A 26,499-nucleotide genomic window follows, 5' to 3' on the forward strand; every position below is an offset into this window, starting at 1 on the left:
GGAGGGCAGGCCATGCCAAAAGCGGGACAGAAGTGCATTTTCACCGCAGCCCTGTGTTTTAATTGGTAGCCCAAAGGTTATCCCTGATGCGAAACTCTGCTGCTGGAGCATTGGGACCCAAAGGGAGAAGGAAAATTCACCAGCATTCCAAAGAGAAGAGATTGCTGCTTTGATTTTCATGCGAGAAAACCCATGGCAGTGCATTTGAAATTACCAAATACTGTGTCCAAATGTTTTTCTGTTATTTATTATAAAGGCCAAACTCTTGTTTGTTGAGAAGGAAACCTTATGCAGAGCGGTATCTCATACAGATTTTCCCTCACTGTAAAACTGTTTAATTTCAACAGAATTCTGATGGTATCAGGACAAGATATTTTTCCTGGTTGTCAAAAATAGTAATAGTTTTCTTGAAGATGACTGATAAAAGAGCTTTTTTTTGGATGGTAATGGTGTTTTTTATAACTGGCTCTTGTAGACACTTACAGGTAAACAGAGGCTAGGATGTAAACAACCTCAGGTGCTGGTAAAATAATCTGAGTTTAAATCTGTCAGGACAGAATTTCGGGTTTGAAAGGTCAAGATCTAGTCTGCAAAAGTTACAGCTGAAACAAATGTGAGAAGCTGTCTGTTGAACCACTTAATTTTTCATAGAATCTGCCTGAAAAAATGGATATTAATGAGATATCTGTGAAGAAGAGGATTTAGTTTTCTGCTTTCTTTACCTTCACTCTTTTGCAGTTTTCTCTGGCTTTCCACCATCCATCCCTGTTGTAGTAGCTGTGGGTTTGGCAGCTGCCAAAACCACCTGTGTTCTCCCTTCCAGTGCGTTGCTGAGGCTGGTGATCCCTCCAGGCAGGTTCCTCTGAGGGTGAACACAAAGCACGCTGACCAGAAAACCAGGCATGGCTCAGGGTGTGTGAACCAGCGTTTAGGGCAGGTGTCTATCGGCTGGCTTTTGTCAGGGCTAGAAAACACAGGTTAGTTGTTTTGTAAAAGGTGTGGAATTAAGCTGCAGATGCCTGTGAAATGATGCCAAAAGTGAGATGTGTGGGGTACATAGGTGGTGATGTAACGATCTCATCAGTGTATGATTGGGATAACATATGATGAAGGCATAATTTTTCCCATTCTGTGAGTGAGCAAAATTTTGATATGCTACATAGCTATTTTTATAAATGCTTTGCTGAGTATTTGTATTTTCATTTGTAGTGTTTCACATCCTTTGACTCACGAAATCTGTATTTTTGTGCCAATTCTCCAACTGTAAACTCATAATGAATAATGAAAAATAAATGATAGTATTAGGAAAACTCTGAAGTGGTGCTATCATCATAGAGTGTAGGCTTAATGCTCTTCAATGGAAGTAAATTGCATAACCCTGTGATTAGGATGTACATTTTCTCACTGGTGTAACAGAGATTCTTTTTCTGTTAGTTTTCTTACCATGTCCCCTACCAGTCATATCTGACCTTTGGTCACTCAGTCTCTAGTGGCATAACAATAGTAAGTGGGAAGCATCATACTTTTGAGAAGGAAAAAGCGTTTTTTGCTATGTTAGTGGCATTGCTTTAAAGAGAAGATGCAGCCCTAGGATAGCCCTGTCTAGTACTGGACAGAGTGGGGTAAAGTGCTAAAAGGTCTCTCAGCAATACTTGTAAAGCAGGTTGTTGTTTTACTAGAATTCCAGAATCATTAAGGTTAGAAAAGACCTCTAAGGTCATCGAGTCCAACCTCTGGCCAAACATCACCATACCAACTAAACCACAGCACTAAGTGCCACATCGAGTCACTTCTTGAACACTTTCAGGGATGGTGACTCTGCCCTTTAGACTTTTTCCCAGCTCCATTGCCCTTCTCTGGACACGCTCCAGCCCCTCAATGTCCTTCCTGAACTGAGGGGCCCAGACCTGGACACAGCACTCGAGGTGTGGCCTCACCAGTGCTGAGTGCAGGGGGACAGTCACTGCCCTGCTCCTGCTGGCCACACTATTCCTGATCCAGGCCAGGTGCCCTTGGCCTTCTTGCCCACCTGGGCTCACTGTTGGCTCATATTCAGTTGCTGTTGACCAGCACCCCCAGGTCCTTTTTCCTGGGCCACTTTCCAGCCACTCCTCCCCCAGCCTGTAGCGCTGCATGGGGTTGTTGTGACCCAAGGGCCGGATCCAGCACTCCACCTTTTTGAACCTCATCCTGTTGGCCTTATCTCATCCCTCCAGCCTGTTCAGATCCCTCTGCAGTGGCCTCCTACCCTCCAGCAGTTCAACACTCCAGCCCAACTTAGTGCTGCCTGTGAACTTCTTGAGGATACCCTGGATCCCCTCATCCAGATCATCAATAAAGATATTAAACAGCCTTGGCCTTCACACTGGTCTCTAATGACTGTCCCCAGCTGGATGTGGCACCATCCCCACCACTCTCTGGGCCCAGCCATCCAGCCATCTTAACCAGCAAAGAGTGCACATGTCCAAGCCATGGGCTGCCAGCTTTTCCGGGAGAACGCTTGGGAGATGTTACCAAAGGCTTTGCTGAAGTGTATGTTTGCAAGTAATTGTATTTCTCACAATCTGACTTTTTTGTATGGGATCTTTGAAGTTACTCTCCCTTAGGACTGATTGGTTTAGACCTGTATAAAATTCAGATTGCTTATGTAATATAATGTTTGGATTTCTGCTGTGCTTTATATGGCTACAACTACTCTTATATAGGTATTATTGTATTCTTAAAATTTAGCCTTTACAGTACTTAATAGCAACTGGGGATTTTTTTGGTCATAGTTTTTCATCTCAGAAATGAACAATTAAAACAACTTGATTGGAAAATTGAAATTCTGTCTTCGAGATGCTGAAGATTATGAAAAGATACATACTTGACTTATAATGGGGAAGGTGTCTTTGTCAGTCATGCAATAAAATTTCTGAATGTCCTCTTTATCAGCTTCACTTTTAAATGTTATTAATCCAGGTGATTTGTAAATAATGCAACTGAAGTCAAGACAGCAAAAATCTTCTATTGTTGAAGATGCCTTTGAGTTGATATTTTGTATTGGCTCAGAAGTGGCAGAAGGATATTATTAGAGTGTGTCTAGGGTAGAGTGATGAAGGTGATGAAAGACCTTGAGGGCAGGATGTGGAAGAAGTGACTGAGGTCACTTGGAGAAGAGAAGGTGAGGGGTGCCTTCATGGTAGCCTACACCTTCCTCATGGGGACCCTCCCTTTATTAAAGAAGAGGAGTGAGGGCCCTTATCACTCCTTTGGGTGTGCACAAAAGTGCTCAGATGTGTAAAAACCTGTGGTTCTCTCCAAACTGGAATAATTTTTAACTTCCTGCTGTGGCATATTGGAAATGTTTCTCATTATTGCTAGTGGAAAGGTCCCTCCTCAGTGATGGCTGTTGTAATGAGGTTACTGCTAAATGGATTTTAGGATTGTTGGAGGTGGTGGTTTGTCAATAGGCTGAAGCATGAAAAAATAACAGGTAATCTAGAGGCAGGAGGAGCAGCTCCTGGTGCGTGCAAGCAGTGACTCAGTGCACAATACATGCTGTGGGGAGTTCTCATTGTGGCTTTCCTGTTGATTTGAATTGGTTGTCTCCTCCTTCATCAAGTGTGTTCAGCTGTTGATAGATGTAGAAGTGTAATGTTTTCCTGCCGGCCCTTTTTTGCATGATACAGTCTTGGTTTGCATGGTTTTTCATAGGGAGCTGTAGTGGCTGATACCATCCTAACAATTCCCAAGCAAAGAGTATGTCCTTCAGTTTAAACTCCATGTATTGTGTCTGGCTGGGTACTACTAACAGGATGTTGAATTTATGGCAGTTTGCAACAGATACTGATAGTCAGTATCTTTCCATAGGCATAGAATAAAAGAAAACCTGCTGCAGTGGAATGCCAACATCATACGTAGGTTGCAGAATATTGTATAATTTTCTTAAAGCTTCAATAACTCGGGAGCTTTCCTTCATCAATGGGCATAAACAGAGAAATTTGCAGTTGGTAGGAATGGAAGGAACAAGACTGGAAGGAACAAGACCTGAAGGACTGGAATTAAGCAGTGGTTAGAGGATATTTTTATTCAGTGTTTTATCTTCTTTGGAATATTTGAACTTTTCTTCCCTTCTTGTCAATATGCAGTAACATCAATGCTTTTTCCAGGTTTATGTTGCCTCTCTGCTCATAATCATTCTCATTAAACCAACGTGTGAAGAAATGTATGGAGAATGGTGCGGTCTGTGAGAGGCTTGATGATGACAGGTTTTGCTGTTTTAGAAAACAAGAAAACATTGGCTTGCTTAATTCCCCTTTAGGACTTGTGCAAGACTAGTTCTAGGACTAAATGCTGGAAGAAATCCCACACGAAGGCTTTGCAGTCGCTTTTCAGTTCTGAGGTGAAACAAGACAGTTAGAGGTTTAACAGGTTGGGTAATGATGACTTCACCAGCAGAGATATTTAAGCTTCAGGTTGCCTAAGTCTTGATTTTACAAAGCACATCAGCTCGTTCTTAATTTCAAGCACATGTTTGGATCCATTCTAGTGGAGCAAAATTCATGTTGTCTTCTTTCCTACCTTCTGTTAAAAAGCTGCCAGACTCACAAGGAGGGAAAAGCCACCAAAACACAGTCTAGAGCACAATGTGCCTTCCAGCATAGGGTGGAGCAGGTAGAATATCAGAAACCAGGCCACATCAGTCTCCAATTCTCCGACGACACATCTGCAGCCATGCCCCAAATACAAAAGCGTCTCTTCTGTGCTGCAAACCTCTCCTGGTGGGTCAAGTTCCCTGGTGGACTCCACAGCCTCCTGTTCAGCCTGCTGACCTTCTGGAGCAGCTCCATAAAAGTGGGTTGGGCTCCCCCTTCACCTGCTTGTCTCTTATTGCTGTAGGTAGCCCTGTGTCTGCCTCCCTTTGCTTTTCTCCAGATCACTAGTGTGCAAGCTAGCCTGTGTCAGGTGAAAGGTCTGGGGACTTCTTTGGTTGCTTGGAGAGCAGAGCTCTGTTCTGTTGCCCATCCTGGAGCTGCTTCCTTAAACCAAATTGCTTCTGGAGACTATATCTATTCTTGCACTTCAGTGAAGAAGATAATAATGGCCATTTTTCACCATGGCTTAATAAAGGTCTTAAATACAGGGATAAAATGGAGGAACTCTCATTGGTTTGTGTTTTCTTTTTTGGTTTTCTTGTTTTTCATTTTGTTTTTTGGCTTGTGGTTTTTTTTGTGTGTGTGTGTGTGTATTTTTTTTTTTTTTTAAGAGAGAGAAAATGCTGAACATAATTCCAGCACATTCCCACTGACTGCACCCAAAAGGAGCTGGTCTAATCATCTCCTTTGGCCTGTTCATATGGATGACGGGTGGTGTAGAAACTTAGGAGCAAAGAAAATTGTAGAAAGAAAGAAACTTAGCTTTACATAGGTGCAGTGTGACCCATTTTCCTCCCTTGTGCTGTAAGGTCTCCTGCTGCTGGCTCCTGTCCATGTGGGCTGATCCCATTTGGTGCTGTTGGCTCCGCTGACCCTTGGGTTCGTGGGTGGCTGGAGCCAATGTCCAGCCCGTTTATGTGCCTCAAGATCTGCTCTGCTTGCTCGTCCACACCGTTATGCTGAGTTATTCACAGGGTTATGGAGAAGGTTGGCACCCTCTGTGTCTGATCCCGATGTGCTGCAGCTGGAGGGCAGGATTTAGCTCCATGTTTTTCCTCTGCTTAGCTATGTAAGGGGACAGAGCTTGGCATGGTACCAAGTGCCGGGGCTGAGTTTTGATCTATTGTCTTGACATGGGGAAGGCAAAAAAACCCCACCACCTTAAATTTTACTCTTGAGTGAATCTTAATCTTCAAATTAGTACAAATGTGAGAGTTCCAATGCTGTGATTTTAGAATAACTGTAATCATTTCCGGAAAACAAAGCCTAGGAACATTATGGTGTTGAATGCAGAGGAAACTGGTGTTTGAAATGATGTGTTGTGCATCTGCACACGTCAAAAAAAGAGTTTAATGTACTAATTTGTTTTGGATCTTGCCCCCCTCTCCTCTTGTTCATCCCTGCTTTATTTTCTTCCTTTTGTGCCTATAATTGCACGCGTTATTAGAACTGGCAGGATGAGCACCTCCAGATGCATCCTACAGGAACGCAGCCAGTGCTGACTCTATTCCCATGTCAGACTGCATGCCAAGTCAGTGAAGCTTGCTTGTCAAAACCTATACCCTTTCCACACTGCTTCTAAACCCATCTTCTCTCATAATGTTTTGACACAGGGTGACTCAAGAATTGTCCCAAGCTTAGGAATGTATCTTTTAGTATGTTGAGACATCCCTGGTAAAAGTAGGATTTTGGAATAGTATGGCCTAGGCAGCTTTCCTTATTCTTCTGTCAGATGAAATGAGTTGAGGGGTTTAAAAACTGTTGTGTTGAACCTTTCACTGGGTTTCATGTTTTAGGTTTTTTTTGTAAATCTCTGAATTTTTATGCACTTTGAAAACATCAACAAAAAATTCACTTATTTTAGTAAACATAATGCATTTTGTGTTGTGATTTGTAGCAACAAGACAACAACTCCTCTTCCTTTTGGGGAAGAATATACTAATTTTACTTATTATTTTACAGGTATCAAGCAACAGCATATCAACGATGCTCCTTCTACAGGATCTTTTCCTAACTGGAGATCTATACTATCACCAACACAGCCTTCCACAGAAACTAAGACTCCCTCAGTAGCTGATATTTCTCTGGGACAGACTTTGGAGAATGCAGACTTGCTTCAGATGATAAAAACAACGCTGACAGGCGCACGTACCAGGACTTTGGATCAAATGCACCTGTCACCCTCCCTTTATCAAGGCAGTGGGAACAGTGCACCCCAGGAACCCGCTGAGGTTTCGGCTGAGTCACCTCTGAGGTCGTCTTCCCAAGATGCAGATGACACAGCTGCTCTAACAGGTTTGCCTCAGCTTGGTATGTTTGCCACATTGTCCACTACCCCACCAGTGACACATTCGAGTACGGCTCGTGTGCCATCCCAGCCAGTGCCATTAGAAACACCCTCCATTTCCAAAGAAAGCACATCAGGATCAGACATGCTTGCTGCTGTTCCATCACCATCATTCTCCTCATTGGTAATTCAGTCATCTCATGCCATTAACTTTTCTAAACCAGCTGTACTGCCCATCCAAGTGCCTTTGTCTGCAGATCCTGAAGGTTTCTCCAGCACAGATTCAGCTAGCTGACAGGTTAGTGAAAGCAGGAATAGTCCTCTAAGCATGGTGCATTCCAGTGTGGTGAATCACAGAAGGAGTCCCAGCTTGTTTATGGGGGCCATGTTTTTCATGGGATCGACAACAGTGCATTTCACAGAATTAGTGGGAAAAGGGTTTCCTTCTGAAAGGACCTCTTTTTCATCTGTGTACTCGATATTCCTGGGTTAAAAATGCATCAGTCTCCACTGACAGTAACTTCCAAAATTTGTCGTGGTTCCCTAATGAGAGTATGTATAATGTCTCTTCTACTGGAGCCGTTTAGGGCAGCACTGACTGGCAGAACTAGGGATATCACTCTTCTGTCATCATCAGTTTTTCAGGATAAAGCAGAGGTTCCTACATCAGTCTTCCATGCTGTGGGTACTCCACATCTAATACTGCCAATGAGTCATCCTCAGTCTTCCACAGCACTAATTGCAGTACAAGCTCTAAGCCTGCACCTTGCTTGTTATCAGCCTCCAAGAGCCCGGCTGAGGTCTCCAGCTCAGCACAGAGCACGTCCTCCGTTTCAGTGCCAATACCACTTATTCCAGATGCAAAACACGCTCGCAGTGCAGTGCTGCCGGTACGAGAATTTAGACGCAAAACAGATTTTTCTCTTTAGAAATGCAACACACTCCTCTCCAACAAGCCAAGGTCTCCCTTGCTAACTGAGACAAACGAGGTGTTTACTGGGGCAGCACGCACAGACAGTCCCAGAGTGGCAGCAGCCAGCCAGGATAGGCTGCAAATCCCTGCCACTGCTGCCTTGCAGAGCTCGCTGGTGCCTCTGAATCGGAATTTTGCAGAAGACCTGACTGATGGAACTTACCAGGCAAACAGCATGAGACTCCAGCTGCTTCTGCCTTGCTCTCCCAAATCCTGGTGGCCTTCCTGTGGCAAGGACAGCTCAACAGCTTTTCACAAGAGGAGTGACAGCAAAGATGCCCATGAACTTTAATGCTAATAATGTTCTGCGTTATGGAACTCAGCTTTCCAAAGTTTCTCCAGGTATCCAAACCTGTGCAGTCACCATAGGATCAAGGATACTAGGCACTGTTTTGGAGATGGCCATGACTGCTCTTGATCTAGCTCCAGTACCATTAATTGCTTCCACTATAGGCTTTTTAAAACCTGAACCTGGTACCACAAATACTTCTGCCACTTCTGTTTTTGTGACTGCATATCTTCCACCTGGAGATGCAGAAAGTTCAGATGTAACTGTAAATGAAGACAGAAAGATAAGAGTACCCACTCTTGTGACCCCACATGCAGAATATTCATCTCCAAGAGCTTTAAATCATTTAACCTCTGGTCAGACTTTGCATTCAGTTGATAAAAAGCCACTCACCTCTGTCATGCCTCCAACGTGGGGTACGCTGCCCCCATCACTTGTTTTCATGACAACAGTGATGGACAGCCACAGTTCTGGCTCTTCCAGGATTTTGAATGCAGACTCTGAAAGCAATTTAGATCCTGTCAGCACTCCTGAAGTCATAACTTCAGCTTCTACGTGGACCAATAAAGCATTGCTATCTGCAGCTGGCATTAGTATTCCTTCGGTAAAAACTTCAGTCCAAATGGAAATACGGGAAATTGCTCCAAGTACTTTTCCACTGGAAAAGGAGTACCATGCACCTTACTCAGTAGTGTCAAATCTACAAAACAAAATTCATACAAATAAGCAGCCACTCTCCTCCACCCCTTCAGCAAACTATACCTATGCATCCTATAGTCAAAACATTTCAAATTTACCCTTTGCTGAAAGAATAACTTTTCAGAAAGAATAACTTTTCAGAACTTGATGCAGATGCATTTGTGCTGAAAACATCTCCTGTTCAGTATTCATCCCTTGCTACTGCATTGACAATGTCTGACCCCCTGCAAAAAGAGCATGGAAGCATGGCTGAAAACATTGCTGATTTCTTCACTGTTGGAGATGTTCCTATCAATATACACAATAAAGCATCTCTCCATTTACCTGTGCCTCCTGTTAGTGCTGCAGGTGTGCTCCCTAGCTCTCTAGAATCCCAAACAAGTGATGCTGGAAATGACTGGAATGTAAGGCACAGCACAGTGTTGGCTTTTCAGCTCACTGACAACTTGACTACTTCAGCCCCCAACAGAAGCAGTGCCACCCTTAGCACACTGCCAGCATGGTCCCCCTGTCCTGTAACCAAGCCTTCTGGCTTGACTCTCTTGAATAGTTTTATCTCAGAAGACACTTGTTCTGGAAATTTTCCAGAATTTGCAGACAACCAGTTGGAATCCTGTGGTTATTTAGTTATGGCTGATAAAAATCCAGCCATGTTCAGTGAGGAGGAGTGGGACACAAGTGCTACAAGTCATAGTCTAGCTCCCAGTAACATATCTAATAAAGCTCCCAAGGGCACCCCATTGCAAACCCCTACCACCAGTGCTCTGCAGTCAGTCATCATAACTTCTGTCCATGCATCACCAACGCAGATAGAGTCTCCTTCTTTGTCAACAACCAACTTTACCCATTCTGTTCTTACAGTGTTATCTGGAGTATCTTCTGGTGCAATACCTACAGTAGAAACTTCAGAAGCAAAACCACTAACAAGAAAATCATCTCCAGCTTCACCAGTGCCAGCTTCTTCCTTCTTTTCTCTAGGCACTGAAAACACACCTTTGCCATCTGTGATGGCTTTAAGCACACCGATACTGACACTAACAAAAAATAACACTGCCACAAAACTGACATCGGATCTAAGCTCGGTAGGAACACAGGCAGATTTTCCTTTTGCAACAAGGAACATGACTGCCTCACCTGTGGACGTGCCAGTTATGCTCATAACCCCCAAGAGCAGCACGGCCACAGCTTCCACACTTGCACCCACAGCCCATGTGCCAAGGCAGATAGAAACAACAGTAACTGACACCCAGAAGTTCCCGAGCTCAGACATCACCAAAACGCCAACCCCATACCCACTGACAATGACAGCAGCTTTGACATCTATTACAGCATCAGCGAAAACAACTAGGCTTCCCCCTTCTCCAGTGGAACTCACCCCTGCTCCTCCCGAAACCACGGCAGCAGCCGCTTTCGCTAACATGACAGCAGCTCCCTCCCTGGACTGCCGCCTCTCTGCCAACACCATGGTGAAAACAGGTACGTGCAGCCACTGCCATTGCTGAAGGGACCTTGTGTGTCTGTGAGGGGCAGCTAGTGAGCAGTGAGAAACAGCCCAGTATCAAAGAATGTGGGGCAGTGCTGATTAACCTGCTGCCCTGACAAACTGGATGGATACGAGCAGGGTTCTTGGACATGCCACTGGATTTTAACATGAACACATCAAAGGAAGTGTGTTCTAGAGTTCAGGGAGTCACTGCAGGACCACCTGTGTGGAGGGACAACCCTGTAAGCCGGGATGGTTTGGTGCCTGCTTTGCAGTAAGGAGTCTGTGTTGCTGAAGAGGACAGTGCAGTAACCTGCCTTGGTCCTCTGCCCTGTTTACGCACAAAAACTTATTCTGTTCTAATATGAACACCTAATTCTATCATTACAGATTCATTTGAAAGTAATGTTTAGCATTTAGAGTTGCACACTTCAAAATGGGAGGATTTTGAGTTTTCTGTGTGAACAGTGCCACTTCTGGCTCTGGCTGTTCATTCACGGACAGCTTCCCTTTAGCTGTAAGAACTCTAAACTGAAGGGGCCTGGAGAGCTACCTTGCCCTTGTGGACTCCTTGTGGCAGCACAGCATAGCACCAGGTGTGTGTGTCTTGGAGATCCCAGCAAAGGATAGGTACAGAAAAAGAGTTTATGACCTTGCATGATACAGGCTACAGCAAAATACGGAGGTTTTGGACCTAATATGTGTTTGTTAGCTGCTAAATACCTCCATCAGTAGTGTGATGAGTACAACAGCTATTTCTAAAGGTAGAAGTAGCTTGTATACAGTATATGATTGAAAGTACTCAAGAGCAGCTATAAAACTCTTTCTGCAAATTATAAGAGAAAAAGAAGATAGTGATAAGTTTATTAAAGAGAGCGTACAGATGCTTCCTAAATAGAACATAATTGTAGCAGTGGAGCAGCACATTTCTTTTATGTAACTCTGGCCAAGAAGATGTGAAGCCTGCCTGTGCAGCTCTGGCTCAGTCCCCTGGGAATGCTGTGCCAGTCTGTCCTCAGGCAGTGAGTGGCCTCATGCCTCCTTGGAAAGGCAGCGTGGCAAAGACTCATTGTTGCTGCTAAAGAAATTGCATTTGTTAGACCTTGCTCTGGAAACACGGAAACAATGGGCTATTGCCATGGGATGAATGGGGAACTCAGGAGCTGCTGCAGTTCTGTCTTTGGAGCTGCTGCTAATCCAAGCTGCTCTGATGATCCCTGCACAGCCAGCCTGATGTAAAACAATTAAAGAAAGCAAACAGGAGCATGGTGATGTCTCAAACCACCCTGTGGCTTTTGTTGCTCCACAGTTCTGTTTCTGAATACAAGGAGGATGATGATTAGCAATGCCTTCAGGGAGAGCGTGAGAAAAGGACTCAACCAAGTGCTGAGACAAGCTTTCCACCAGAATGTCAGCGCTCAGGTAAGCATGCTTGTCCTTACCTGTGTGATTTCACCAAAACAGCTCTCCTACCAAGGAACCCCAGCTGGCTGCAGCTCCAGTGGTGTCTCTGGATGCAGGAAGCCTCTTGGAGGGGAGCACTGAGCTTTTCCTATGGAAAGCAGGCATAGGTGGCACCCACTCTGGTCTCTAAAAATATAAGGAATACTCCAAAGCTTTTACCATTTTCTTTGATGAAGAAGAAGAGAGAGATGCAAACTTCTTTTTAGAGTGTTCTGGGAAATGACTACTGACAGCAGTTTCCTCTTCCCCCTGCAGCTCAGGAGTGACTTCTGCTCAGGGGCAGCTGAGTGCTGCTGTGCTCAGCCTGGATCAATGGCAAGAGCATGGCTGGTAAATGGGATGTCACTGCTGTCAGTCTGCTCCCTGCTTTGAAAACCCAGTACCTGACAGGTGCAATTCCACAGGGATGAAAATCCCGAGCAGGGAGAAAGCACATTTTATTGAAAATAAATGGAGGTGATGTGTTCATCACTTTGCAGCTAAATTGCACGAACCTCTGCACTGCTGTGTGTGAGAGCAGGCTTGGGTGGGCTGCCAGGGCGCTTTTTCCTGGGACACAGCTTCCTGTGCTCTCAGACTGGGGTTTGTGTGGAGTCCAAAGCTGTTAGGAGTTACACTCACCAAGCCTCTGGGAAGGAAAAAAGTAATTTTTCTCAAAACAGAGGGCATCAAGTTGACTTTGGCCCTCACGCTTTATTGCTGCAAGCGTGGAGGATGTTAGTTGGTTTGGGAATTGTGTATTCCTTGGCAGCAGCAATAAAAACTGCCTGGTTTAGTCCCCTACCTTTTTGCATACTTGAGAGGAGCTGCCTTCTTCTAACAGAGGAAACCAGCTAAAACAGTGTGGAGGACCAGCTCCAGGGGTAAAACTTTTTGGAAAATACAGAATTTTGAGGTAAAACTCAGCTCGTGTTTTGACTAACAGTGTGTCCATTCTTGTGGTTTGGCATTTCCACTCGTACAGGTCCACTCATAGACTTAACCATCTGGGTCAGTACAGGAGAACAGGATATAAGAGACAGCCCAATCAAATATTGGAAATGTCTGTCTCAAAAATCTGTGCAAACCTGCAATGACAGAAACATGCATGAAGTCAGCAAACTTCAGGCATGAAAGCTGGAAGCTCCCTGTGTTTTTCCATGCAGATGTAAAGTGTTGCAGTATCTGTGCACAAATGAAGGCCCAGCCTAACCTGGAGGTTTGCACCTGTGGTAGCAGTACTGCACTCCTTCAGTTCGGAGCCCATGCTGCGTGGGCTGAGCCTAAAACTCTCTGAGCAGTTTTGCTAATACCATGTCTCATATGACACTAGCTGATCCCGTGGGGATTACATGATAAAAACCCTGCAAGGGACACATATTCAGGGTGAGAAGCCCCATCAAATAGTGGTTGAACTGTGAACAAAATAATAAAAAAAGATGCTTCCCTGCGTGTTTTAGGTCGAAATCCTGGAGCAATCGAGTAACCTCACAGTTGGTTACTACGTCACACGGGGGAGACTGGTTTTCACACCAGCTGCTGTCATTGAAAAGCTGCTTGCCTACGGCATCAGCAATGCCACGTTGGACATGAAGCAGCACGTGCCACATCTGCAGGCCGTGGTGGCCCTGGCCCTGCCCTGGCAGCCCCCTCCCGCGTACCACTTCCAGCTGAAGACGGGTGAGTGAGTGATGCCCTGCCTGGGGTGGCTGTGTGTTCATGGTTAAGTGCTCAGGGACCCTCTGAGGCAGTGGTGTGGCAGCAGGACAGGCTCTGCTTTGTTCCAGGTGTTGCTTTCCTGGCACAAGCAGGACAGACAGTGTGGGCACCCCTGTCCTTCCCGGTGCTCTGCTGCCAGGGCCATTGGCACTGCTGTCAGGGGAGGCGGCACCGCTGCAGGGACCAGTCACACCAATGTGCCTGACTAAGGCTTGGCATTTGGTTAAATGGGTTTCAGTGAATGGATTGTGCAGTAACTTGTGTGTTTCTTCTAGGGTAATCAGATGAGAAACATGACTGTATGTTATATATATAGATATATAGATATGTACACACAGGTTGTTCTGTCTGGACCCATCTGACCCAAGTCTCAGCTTTCTGACCCAGGGTCACTGTTTAAACCCCTCTGTGCAGAGTAATGGCAGGGCAGTATAAGCTATGAGAGGGCAGAGTGCTCTGGAACGATGTATTAAATGATAAAAAATATTTCTTACATGTGTGCTTGCATATTTATATACACTCACAGCAGTTAAAGTTAAGTGCATTTTTCCTAGAGTGAAAATAAAACAAAACGAGAATCGCTATTATGGTTGATTATGTTTTGCAGGACTAAATGACCTGCAAGAGTTAAGATTGTAACTTATCTTTTGGAATGACTTCACTTACTGCCTGGCTCTGAGCAAGTACATGCACAGTGAACTGGCCCTACCATCTTATATATCATTGCAGAAGCAATCTCCATTTGTTTGTGGAGAGTATCAGCTCTAATAATGCAATTTATTTCTTACATTTTGTCTTAATTAAGGCTAATTTAGTGCAGTTCCTGAAGTGGCATTATTTTCACCTGCTTAATGTGTAAATTGATCATTTTGTTCTCGGTGCTGCAGCTGAGAATACTTTGTCCACATGCTAACACCTTCCTTTTCCAGAGCTGCAGTTTGTGGGTCAAACAGACAATATTCAGTCATGCAAATTTGTTCAGACCATGGAACAGCGGCTCCAGAGAGCCTTTCAGGATGCTGAAAGAAAGGTCCTAAACACCAGCAACAACTTAACTGTTCAGGTACAGTTCTGGGTGCTTTGCCAGTGCCTATTGCCAAACTCTCCTGCTTATTCCTTGCCATGCGTGTGTTTGTATTCCAACACAGTGCCTTTGCTAGCCACTGTGGAAGGAGGTTTATGTTTTCATCTGAAATAAGATTGTTTTATGCATTGCAAGAAAACTTAGAAATGTATGATTTATAGAAGGCTGTTGCTTTTCATGAATTGGAGTTTCACTGTTTGGAGTTCAGTCATATAAATGAAATTCATAAAACCAAGTTTAAAAACACAGTCTTCCACATTTATATTTTTACTGAACATATTATTCTGACATATTAGTTACTTTCAGTGAGGCTATTCAGGTGTAAAGATAGTGCTAGGCATAGCTGTTTTTAAGATCTGAAATAATGGAATAGATTTCTTTCTCTTGGTATGCATTTCAGTTTCATACTCATGGGCACAAATTCACCACTAAGGGCCTGATTTTTACATGCCCTAATATGTATAGTGGGCCAAGGCCCCTATGCTCTATGCCATACTTCAGCACTAAAGAAATGATCCTCTGGGCAATATTATGATATGTTTTTGACTTATGATGAAACTCTGTGTATGGACTTGTGCTCCTCAGAAGGAGAAAATTTGCCATCAGAGCTCTGCTTAGTTACTTTGGCGCTGTTTCTTGTGAGCTTGTGTTCAGACTGGAGGAGCTCAGAGAGGCAGAAAAGAACAGGGCAGGAGAGGGCCTGCAGTAGTAGGTAAAGTGATTATCCATCTTTTCAATAGCTGGGCCTGTGGCACTGAGGGGAACTTCATGGGGGTTAATTTGCTTGTGGTAGAAGTGGCAGATCTCACAAAGCATCTAAGCAATTTTGGAAAGAGCCCTAGAAAAAGGTAGTGGCTGCTTTTGCAGGTATTGCCAATTTAAGGAGAGATAGGATGGAGGTCCTAGAGGCAACATATAAGCTGGGAAGTAAGAGGCTCAAGGGTGTGATTGTCATGATAAATTTTTCTGAAGTTATTCCAGTATCATGCAAAAGACTAAGTCGGTGCAACAGAACACTGAATGAGGCTTTTAGATTAATTGAAAACTGAGGAACAGTTCTGGAGCAGACAGAGCCTGTTCAGAAAAGGCAGTGCTGCACTAGAAGAGTAGAGGGAAGGACAGCAAGGTAGGTAAAAGGCATGAAATGTCTTCTGTGCAAGGAGAAATGAAATTGGCCATGGCTCTGCAGCCATGAGTGCTGTAGTGAATCAGGAGTGGTCACTTGGAGTTTTCCATAACAGAGCTACTCAAGTTTAAATGAAAAGAAGCATCCTTTCACAGACTGTGTGATAAAGATGTCCAGATCTAACTGGAGAAAAAAATCTGGAAATTACAAAAACCTTTTGGCCAAAGATACAGAATAAAGTCATCAACCCTTTTTAAACCCAAGCATATTATTTATGGCTCTGACCATAACTGTGGGATAATCTTACACTGTTGAAAGCCACTTACTTCTCTTGTCCTGTGCTAACTCTCCAACCCTCTGCTCCAGCCCTTTGAAAGTGGACATTGGCTAGGCAGGCTTTTGGTCTGACCTTGGACTCTTCTGATGTTTTTTTTTATACCACGGTTTTTCTTTTAACTTGGTGATCCAAACCATAAAAATGGGGTATTTAAATAACATTCATGAATGCTGTTGGGCCTACCTATCAGTAGCCAAAAAACCCCATCCCTCTTGCCCTAGGTCATAAGTTTTCCAAGAAAGCATATGGGTTTTGTTCTTGTTTTTTGAGGATCTCATCCAGTGCTCGCTAAATAGAATTGGTCCTTAAAATGCAGACATCAGATTTGGGCTCAGGAGGACACTGGCACAGTGCTAGAGTGGGGAGGAGAGCAGGTATTCATGTGACATTAGGAACAGAAAGACATGATACCCCTTAATCTCAGATGGAAATGGTGTGGGTCTAGAGAATTACTGCAGGAATGCAGCAAAGATAAACAGGACAATTTCTCTGCATCAAGCACTGGATGATTTTTCTGATAAACATCCTCTCCCTCATTCCACATTTCCTGGTAAAACAAGGGGAAAACATTTTCAATCCTGACTGCACTTCTTCTGCCTGCTGCTGTCCTCCAGCAACCCTGCAAGTGCTAAAGTAGGGATTAAAGTATCACACAAGTAAAGTTGAATGAGATGTAGCTAATCCATTGTTCAAGTTAACATTTCCCCAGTTTCTTTGCACTGCCTTGGTGGTTTTTTATTTTATTATTTTTTTTTTAAATTGAGCTGAACCACAGCAACACATTATTTTTTGCCTCTGTTTCAGATTTTGAACACCTCCAATGTCTCCCAAGCTGTCACTCTGTTTTACGTAGTGAAAAATCAAAGCACAACTCTAAATGGCACTATTTCCAGCAACCTTCTTAATCAGCTGTCAGCTGAGCTGGTGGGTTTCTACCTCACCTACCCACCTCTCACCATTGCTGAATGTAAGTATGTGCTTCCCAGCATCAAGTTTAGCCAGCACTGGAATTTTGCTTTGTTGTCAAGCTCAGGGATTGTAGGTAGTTCTTCTGACTACTTTTTAAACTGTTTTCTGTTAAAAAGAAAAGGGGGGGGATTAGGTAGTTGTTTTTTTCTCTTTGGGGTCCAGTGTTTATTCTGGTTGCTACCAACACTGGCAAGTAACTAAGAAAAAAATATATATATACTGTCATTAATAAGAAAAAATTTCTGTGCCAGGTTTCAAACAAAAAAAAATTGTAGTGTTATGAAAAGCAAAGTACTAAAGGTCCCAGATTCTTAATTTCAGGAAAGCTTAGCACAACACTGGATGAACTTTAGCTTCTGCATAGCCCTTTCCTTCAGTGGTCGTTCCAGGGGCTGGGCTGGGATCAGGCTGAGATCAGGCTGGGAGTGTGTGTTTGGGTGGTGGGGTGAGCTCCATCTATGCTGCTATTTTAAAAGGTTGTTGGTGTATTTGCTGAACTGCATCCTCAGTTTACACGTGGTCTGAGCACTTTGGCATCAATAGTTTCCTTGCTTTACAGTTGCTATGAAAACTCAGAGGCACCGAGAGCGGGAGACAGTTGTGGTGTGTGTGCTCTGTGACTCTGTGTGCTAATTTCTTTAAAATGGTTAAAGGGACAAGACACTTGATTATGGGGATTTCTGTTTAATCTGCTTGCTAATGCGATGTGTGAAATTAAGCTCACTGCAGACAGGTTATCCCTTCACTGGGGGCCTGTGTTCGCTGGGAGTGACAAGAGACTGCTGGGTACATCAGTGCAGAAGCAGACTGTTGGAAAGTGAGCACTGAGGAAAACACAAATTATCTTTGTTTTTCTCAGTCCATTTTGTTTGCGAACTGCCCAACAGCAGAGAAATTATATGGTGCAATTCTTCATCAGTGACTTGCACGGTGAGCTTGCTGTGGGATAAGTGGTTTCTCTCTGCTGTGAGGCAGTCAGGAACCACAGCTAACTTAGGTGACTGTGCAAATCTTTGGGAAAGGAGGTTTTTACGTCGTTCTTGAGGCATTACCTATGAAATTATGGTATTTGGAAACAAACAGGTGAAACTGCCTGATGATAAATTCTTGCACTGCGTTGGTGCACTTTTGAATCAGAGTTTCCATCATGGGGTAAGAGACACATCTCAGCATGGGCTTGTGTTCTCATAAAGTCTTTCCACAGGCAAGGGGAGGTGGAGAGAGGCTGTTGACAAGGGTATGCTCAGGGACCTAGGAAAGGGTGTGGCCCATTCCCCATCCGACAGGCTCCTTCTTTTTCATGGCTGATGGGTGCTCTGTGTGCAGGACGTGCTCTTCATGAGCCATCCAGGAGAAAGCTCAAGGAAGTTGTGATGCTGGCTGTGCTCAGTTCAAGTGTTTGGCCTCCAAAATAGGCCTGTTGCATAGGAAGAGGATTGTGGTTCTTCTCACAAAGGCAATATAGGCATATGCTTGGTAGTCAGGAGCTGCAAAAGCCATTTGTCACACAGCAAGTCTCATGTGGTACTGCAGCTCTCTGCTGACCCCCACACATGATGAACAGACCTGATAAAGTCTTCAGCTAGTGTTTCTTTAACAACTAATGGCTTATATTTCATTTTGGAGTTCTTGGTTTTATTCCCAGTGCAGCAGCTGTACTGCAAACTCATGAACTTAATGCACGCGCAGTGTTTACGGCTCCAGACTGATAGTGTGTCTGGAAAATGTTTCCTTTGAAGAGTGTTTGATGCTTATTCATGTGGCAATGTAGTTGTCTCAGTTTATCAAACAAATATTGAGGTTGTTCTCCGAGCATGTTATTTCCCAGTAGGCTCCAGTGGCTCCTCCAGAGCCTTCGCAGTCTGTCGTGGAAATGCACAGCTCAGGGCATGCTGTGAAATCCTCCTCAAAAGCAGCTACTGTGCGTAATCAAATCCTTTACAATGTTTACTATTCCGAGCCACTTTGGGGTTTTAAAATCAAGGTGACTCAATAGCAGCCTATCAACGTGCAGAGCATGGATATTTTCTGAATTCAGTTCCCAGTATTAATCCGTTGAACAAATGCTGAACTGCGTAATGAATTAGCAGCATATTGAGCTTTACAGCCTAGTGCACTTTGGAGATGGAGGAGCTGACAAAAGGCATCGAAAGAGCAAATATCAGTTTCTCACAGATGCAGACACATATGGCAGTAATGCCTTAAACTGTGCGCAGTGAGAAAGCACCACACTCCAAGGTATGCTCACAGTTTTGTTTTAATCTCATTTGCAATCCACGTGGAATCTGATCCTGGTATATTTTCATATTTGTTTAGGCTAAAACTGTGGTCTGGGTTATATGAGGATTAATCACAGAATTGTCATGAAATCTCATCTGGTTTTCTGCAGGGGAGAAAGCAGCAGAAATGTGTACAACACCTATAACCTATCCTTCTTGGTTGTGGGCAGTCCTGGGCTTCATCCCAGACTCTGTACCAGCCAGTATTTTGGCAACAGGAGATAGATGTTGTACTTTGTATGGCAGTGCTTCTTCTGTTTACACTTGATGTTCTTTTTCAGACAGAAAAGAAATTGTAATCCTGAAAATTATGCTCTAGATCTCCTCTTGGGCCACAGTTAAATTTTATTTATTGCAGTCTGGTTAGCCAGTTTTGGGACATATAATGTGTAGGACACTGGAATATTATGACGTAATTTAATCTTTTATTTTTAAAGCTTTGGAGTATCCAAACCTTGATGTCTCGGAATCAACTAGAGACTACTGGGTGATAACAGGTACTTTTTGATGTCCTTCCCTCCTCTGTGCACTCCAGGTAGTAATTTTTAGTGCTCATTTATATGAACACAGTGGTCCAGTAATTTTACACAAAAATAAGTGGCTGCCCACTGAACCTGCCTTCGACTGGGCAAATGTACTTACAGTCACTCTGGGGCATAAGTGATTCATCATCTTGAGCAGTGACATCTGCAGTGACCAACACTCACCTCAGAATTTATAGCACTTTGGTTGAAACAATTCTGAGAGCAGCATTATCTTCTGAGAGTTTTGAGACAAAAAAAGACTTTTGTTTTTTTAATACCTTGGGACTTGGATTTAAATTTGAAATCAAAGGAAACTGGTAGACATAGCCCAGGAACAAAGGTGAAGCTGTTATGCCAAGCAACTTTGTTATGATTTACTGGCTATCTAGGTGCAGGGATTTTTGCATCTTTCACTTGAAGCCCTTAGGCTTCAAAATACTTCTTTTATCAAGTCATTTCACAGGTGCCACACTCTCATTCACAATTATTTTGACTTCAGAAATGGCAACTGGGCAAGAAAGAGACCCTTTCCCCATGACATCTTTGAGTGCTACCAAAGCCTTCCTAGTTGGTGTGTCTGTAACTGGAATTATGTAATGCTCAGGAGAGCAAGAGCAAGGGGCTCTGACATGAAATAGACTTGGTACCACTTCTATCTTTTCATAAATTTGAAATAAAACATAAGTTTATGCAGGGACTGTGATCCTCTGAAAGGAGTGGTACAACTCCTCCCAGAATAGACCCTATGAACCTGATACTCCATTTCTTGCCTCTGTGCACTTGCTGCAGTGGAGTATTATTGATATTTCAGTGGAACCTCTGTCTTCAAGAAGATCTTGGTGGTTCCAGAAGACTTTTTTAAAATAATACTGAAAAAACCATACATATGAATGAATTGAATCAGCATGTCATATCACTTTTTTGAACTTTAGAATCCAGTGTCTGTTAAATCTTACATTCATTTATATTTCAGATGCCTTCATTTATACTTCAGAAATGTTTATTCAGGTTTCAGTGCTCTCAAACAGGATATTTTGTTTGAGATTGTACAAAATCCAAACTTCGGAGTTCAAATCCTCAGGATGGAAAACTGGTTCAGTTAACAGGAGCATCTGGCAATAAGCATAAAACCAGCAGCTCTCAAATGGGTTTGAGCTTAATTTTTACTTTGAAGATCATAGAATAGATGTTCCCCTGAGCTATTTTGGTAAACTGAGGGCCTAAAAATGGTATTTTAAGATTTTTACTCTCTGAAACATCATTGACATTGTCTGAGAAGAACAGTGCAGGGACTGAAACAGAAGTGTGTTATATCCCCACAGGTATTTACTGAGAGGGGATAACAGCATCCAGGTATTTTTCTTCTGAGTTAGTCTGTGCCTCCCTGTCCCAAACTGTCCCACAGACCGCGGGTTACTTTACCTGTCCATGCATGATGTGCTGATTTGTGGTTTTTTTCTCCATTCCCACAGTCATTCAAGGGGTTGATATTGCTTTACTGGGGCTGAACAACCAGAGCTTTGCCAGACTGATGGAGCAGCGCTTGGCCCCGCTGTTCATGATGTCCCACCAGCAGGGAAGGCGCTTCAGACGTGCCACTACTGTGGGCAGCTACACTGTGCAGGTGCTCAATGGACGTGTGTTAAAAGAAGTGCTTTGCTTGCATGTGTCCCACTTCAGTTCCTGTAAAAGACATGTCTAACTAGGCTGAAATGTCCTCTATTGCTCATGGATATCCAAGCAGCGAGGGCAGAATGCATGGCACATTGCTAATCGTATCTTTTTCTGCAGCCAGCCATGTTGGCATGCCTGTCATCCTCGAGAAATCATCATTAGTTAATCAGTGTTCATAAATATTTTCTCTCTGGTTGCTATGAGGATTGGTACAAAGTACATATTTTAGCGTATTCAGCATAATGAAGCGTTCCAAGTTTTATTTTTTTCATGATAAAAGTTTCCTAGGTAACTCAAAGCTAGAATTTCTGGTTTTTTTCTTTCTGTTGGAAAAAAGTAAGAAGCAGCCTTTATTTATACAGGGTTAGTCATCAAATCATGTGGCCCCAGACCATGTTATGAAGTAGAGATTGCAGACCTGAGTAATTTATTAATCATCTTTCTCTTATTTATAGCATTTCACATTCAGTATTTTGAACTGATCATATTTTGTTTTCTCACCAATTAAGCCAACTGATGCTATGGGCAATTAAAAGATTTCTCCTTCAATCTTCAAAAATAAGTTATTTAAAAAAACCCTAAATTATGTTTTTCGAGAATTGTTTGTTGTAAGATATAAACCCAAGTTATGACCATTCCCATTTGCCCACACAATTATTTGTATTTTTCCACTGAAAGAATTTAAAAGAAAGAACACACTTTACTTGCCAAAAGTGTGAACTTTGTAAAATTTTTGTCCATAACATAATGGAGAAGAATCACAAAACTCCTTTTTCTTCTCATCATAAGAAGTGTTTGACACTTTCTCTACTCTCAGGAAAGGTAGAGGTACAATGGAAAAATTCTGCCAGTGTTCTGCAGAATAAAATGGGAAAAGCATGATTCCTTTGTTATCAGCCTGGGATGAAAAATAATGAGTATAGAAGTGAACTGTGAGGCTGGTTTTGAACTGCAATATTCCAGTAAATACAGTTTTCAGTATTAGGACAGATTACAAGAATTCCCCCTTTATGGAGGACTGTAATGTCTAAACATTTGATCCTTTCCTCTTTACTGCCTGCTTTTCTTAGTATCGGGTTTTACCTTAAGATTATGTTTCAAATTTTTTTAAGACATCAGTCATTCTCCAACTGACTGACTTAATAGCCTGGGCTCTGAAGGGGAGAAGGTCTGATCCCATGAGAATATTTGCATGCAGCTTATGCTTGTAGGAGGTTTTCAAGGGCACTGCCTTCAAATAGCTCCTGGCAGATTTTGCAGTGGTGTAATGCAAACACAGTTTATTTCTCTTCCTCTCCTTATTTATTTATTTATTTATTTCCCTTAAAGATGGTAAAAATCCAGCGTATTCCAGGACCCAAGGAGCCAGCTGAACTGACATACTACACTTTATACAATGGGAAGCCTTTGCTGGGCACTGCAGCTGCCAAAATTTTGAGTACGGTTGACTCCCAGCGGATGGCGTTGACACTGGGCTATGTCATCCAAGTTCAAGCTGATCGTAAGAGTCCTTTTAAAAATTCCATACTTAAATCATTCTTTTATTATATGTTTTCTCTTTCTTTGTAAAAAAACTGGAGGGAGATGTGGGGAGCCTCTCCTTATCACACAGAGCAACATCCATTAACTGAACATTATGGAACTGTAGTAATAATTTTCACCAAGAAAACGACATGGTTGTTAAAGATATTTAGACACAAATCAGAAAATTGAAGTTGAAAAGAGCTACTTGTGCACATGGACATTTTTCAGATTCAAGATATGCTATAGTATCATTCAGAATAACGTTGGCAAAAAACAACCCATTCTTGAAAAATAAAGTGTTTTCAAATTTCCCTTTCAAGACCTTCATCAGTTACTGAGTGATTGTGGACACAGTTTCCTTTAATTATTTTTTTTTTAATATTGCTATATAGTTGACCCATAGTCATAAACCTGTGGTGAAGCTTGGAGTTTTTTCGTGCAGTTAACAGCTCAGTGAACAAATCCATGCCTTTTGCTAACTGGATCGCTCCACTTTGCCAAAGTATTTCTTTAGAAGGAATCAAAAGTATGTAGTGAACTTCTGCACTGGATCTCCTTACTGGTGAAACAGCACATCAAATGAGTGCCCCTGGTGCAATTATATCTGCCTGGAGGAGTGGTGATACTTAAATAATTACATGAAATGGTGACAGGAATAGAAGAGACCACTGTAATAAGTAATTTATGTATCATCCATAAACATAAGATTGATTTAGAAGACTGAAATGTGATATAATTTCCAGAGAATGCACCATGTACCATATCTGATCCTTGATTTGATCATGGTCTGCTACTGACTTTAATTCAGCTGAACCTGGGGAACTCCATTCCATAAATTCCAGTATTTAAATTCTAAGTAATTTTGTTTTTCATGAGACTATTTCTTTAATGTATTTTTTTACTAAAGAAGATATAGATACAGCAGTTTCCTAGCTCTTTGTGTGCTGATGTGATTTATATTTATGTGGGTATTTAGGCAATTATGGAATCTACCGCTCATCTTCTGACTTTGTATTTCCACGGTCTGATAAGGTATTATTCATCTGTAGATTTTCATACCAGCCAAGTGTGCATAGAACACTGTAAGAAGAGAATATACAGAAATTGAAATTGTGACCTGAGGTAACTGAGATTCTGAAGGCAGAGTATTTGAAGTGTAGGAGGTAATTCCATCTTTATACCTTATTATGGAAAAAAATCCCAATTTCTTTCCTTTTGGACATGGTTATTTGTAGTCTGTCTTTGTATTGCCACAGAAAATACTTCGTGTGGATTTCATTTTTGCTCATTATAATTTCTGTTCTAGCAGAATGAAAAATTCTGTCCCAAAACACTGTAAGAAGACACGTACCCTCAGAAGCTCGTAGCTGGGTTAGACAAGACAGACGAATAATAACACAAAATATGGATGTCCCTGTGTTATGAGCCAGAGACTGAGTTACAACAGAATGAAAGGCTTGTTTCAAATTCCACCGAAGTCTTACTGAGTTGAATGAAACATGGGTTGACTTTAGGTCACATTGGAGTCTGGTAACTGAATTAAAGATGTAAATCAGGACTCCTGAATGTCTATCCTATTAGCCATAAAGTCATAATTTCCTCTGCATTCCCCTAGAAGGAATAAATATAATTTTTCAACAATTGTTTGCTGCTTCCACAGCAGCAGTCTATAATTAAAATTACTGTTATTTGTTAAAATTCAGATTCTGTTTCCTTCCCCACAGCCCTTTCATCCCCACACTAAATGTCAAAGTCAATAAGTAGGAATCATGCAAGTCTGTGGAAAAGTGAACCTTTCAGGGTTCTAGCCTGCTCTTTTGGACAGTCTTGTGCTCAAGCTCTGAATCTAATGGTGCTGTTCCTACGTCACCCAACAAACTTCACCGGCTTGGCAAAAAGTTGCAAATCTACAGGGAAAACAGGCTCAGGCTCTAGCCAGGCTTTCAGCTGGAGAACTGGAAGTTCCTAATAACTGCTGCAGAACAAGTGGTTTGCATTTGAAGTCTGATCCTGAGAGATGCTGAGTGCCTCTGACAGCTCATAAGCTCACTGACATTTGAAAGCGCCGGTCCCCTAGGAAATGGGAACGGCTGCTTTGTGCTGGTGCTCTCACAATTGCCTGCCCACGCCAGCAAACAGTGCTACAGCAAAATAAACAGGGATATCGTGGGCAAGTCCACTAAATATTTCAGTACAGCAAAATTCAGCATTATAAGGAGGTTGTCTGATTGTTTTTTTAGAAAGAAAAGAAATGAAATGAGAGAACTGGGAGTGTGTCATAGGAGGATCTCTTATGTGTGAACAAGTTGAAGGTTCGTATTAAGAGAGATTATTCTGATGAAATGCAATGTAAAATGTTTTTGCATCACTGCATTTCTGAAATGTACCTTTTCCTGGTGCCATTATTAATGTATCTTCAAGTAGCTCTTTCCAACCTCGTTATTTCCACTCCTTCAGAAATGACGAATTCATTTTGACCTTAACTGTGATAAATTATTTCTAGAGCACAAGAGAAGCATCTTCTTATTGCCTTATTGATATTGATGATAACTATTCAAGTTAGCTTCACTGTTTCTTAAAAAGCTCTGCCAGTTTACTCCTGCTGAGCCAGTCAGTCTTTGACAGCAGGTATTGACTCCATGTGTGTTCTTGTAACACACATGCTACCTTGCTCTAAGATGAGTTTGTGTTTGAAAAATAGTTAAGGGTGCTTTACTAGCACCTTTTTTTGTTTGTTTATTGTGTAAATGAACCATCTGAGTGATATCTAATATGGCATCTATCTTGACTTTGGAGTGGATGTCTGCTTTTGCATATAATCAGGTAACATATAACTAAGAGAAGAGAGCCCAGGGATATGTGAATTCAACAGTGTTGCTGATTTTTCCTTTCTTTTTCCTAGTGAAGTAATACAAAGGTATTCCTTTGCATAGGAAGCTTCATTACTTACAGTGCTTTTATACTAATTTTTACGTGGAGGCAATTGAAGGCCGGAAGCAACTGGAACCTTGCCCAGTGAAGCTTACTGGTGTTGGTTTGCCATTTTCTGCAGCTGTGGTGAAGAACCCCCCAAACAACCTGTGGATCATTGCAGCAGTGCTGGCTCCCATCGCTGTGGTCACCGTCATCATCATCATCATCACCGCGGTGCTGTGCAGGAAGAACAAGAACGACTTCAAACCAGACACCATGATGAACCTGCCTCAGAGAGCCAAGGTGAGTGACCCACCTCTAGATCCAAAAGCCTGTTTGCTTGCTGAGGCTGTGACTCTTTGATAGATGCAGTTGAAGGATGTTTGGAATTGAAAGGGTTGTTACTGACAGCTTGGACCAGCACATCTCCTGTAGGACCTCGAAACCCTGGGTTTCGCAGCAGTTCAGACCTGGCCCTAACCAAAGTTCTCCCCCCAAACTGATAATCCAAAATAGACATTCTCTGAAATTTTTTTTCT

At 42.6% G+C, this 26,499-nt stretch overlaps 1 protein-coding gene across 1 annotated transcript in view; it reads left to right on the forward strand.

Moving 5' to 3' along the window:
* KIAA1549L (KIAA1549 like) overlaps positions 1 to 26,499 on the forward strand; it is a gene marked incomplete at its 5' end in the record, with an annotated part of 123,285 nt that overhangs the window by 50,303 nt on the left and 46,483 nt on the right. Inside the window, 10 exons of the mRNA XM_082283924.1 lie at positions 6,600 to 6,947; positions 9,747 to 10,361; positions 11,678 to 11,790; positions 13,272 to 13,491; positions 14,460 to 14,593; positions 16,882 to 17,044; positions 19,763 to 19,822; positions 21,322 to 21,473; positions 22,853 to 23,024; positions 26,100 to 26,263. Coding sequence (XP_082140050.1) covers positions 6,600 to 6,947; positions 9,747 to 10,361; positions 11,678 to 11,790; positions 13,272 to 13,491; positions 14,460 to 14,593; positions 16,882 to 17,044; positions 19,763 to 19,822; positions 21,322 to 21,473; positions 22,853 to 23,024; positions 26,100 to 26,263 — 2,141 coding nt within the window. The remainder of the gene's footprint in view (positions 1 to 6,599; positions 6,948 to 9,746; positions 10,362 to 11,677; positions 11,791 to 13,271; positions 13,492 to 14,459; positions 14,594 to 16,881; positions 17,045 to 19,762; positions 19,823 to 21,321; positions 21,474 to 22,852; positions 23,025 to 26,099; positions 26,264 to 26,499) is intronic.

This window comes from Coloeus monedula (genome assembly GCF_965178545.1).
Source record: "Coloeus monedula genome assembly, chromosome: 6".
NCBI classification, from domain to species: Eukaryota; Metazoa; Chordata; class Aves; order Passeriformes; family Corvidae; genus Coloeus; species Coloeus monedula.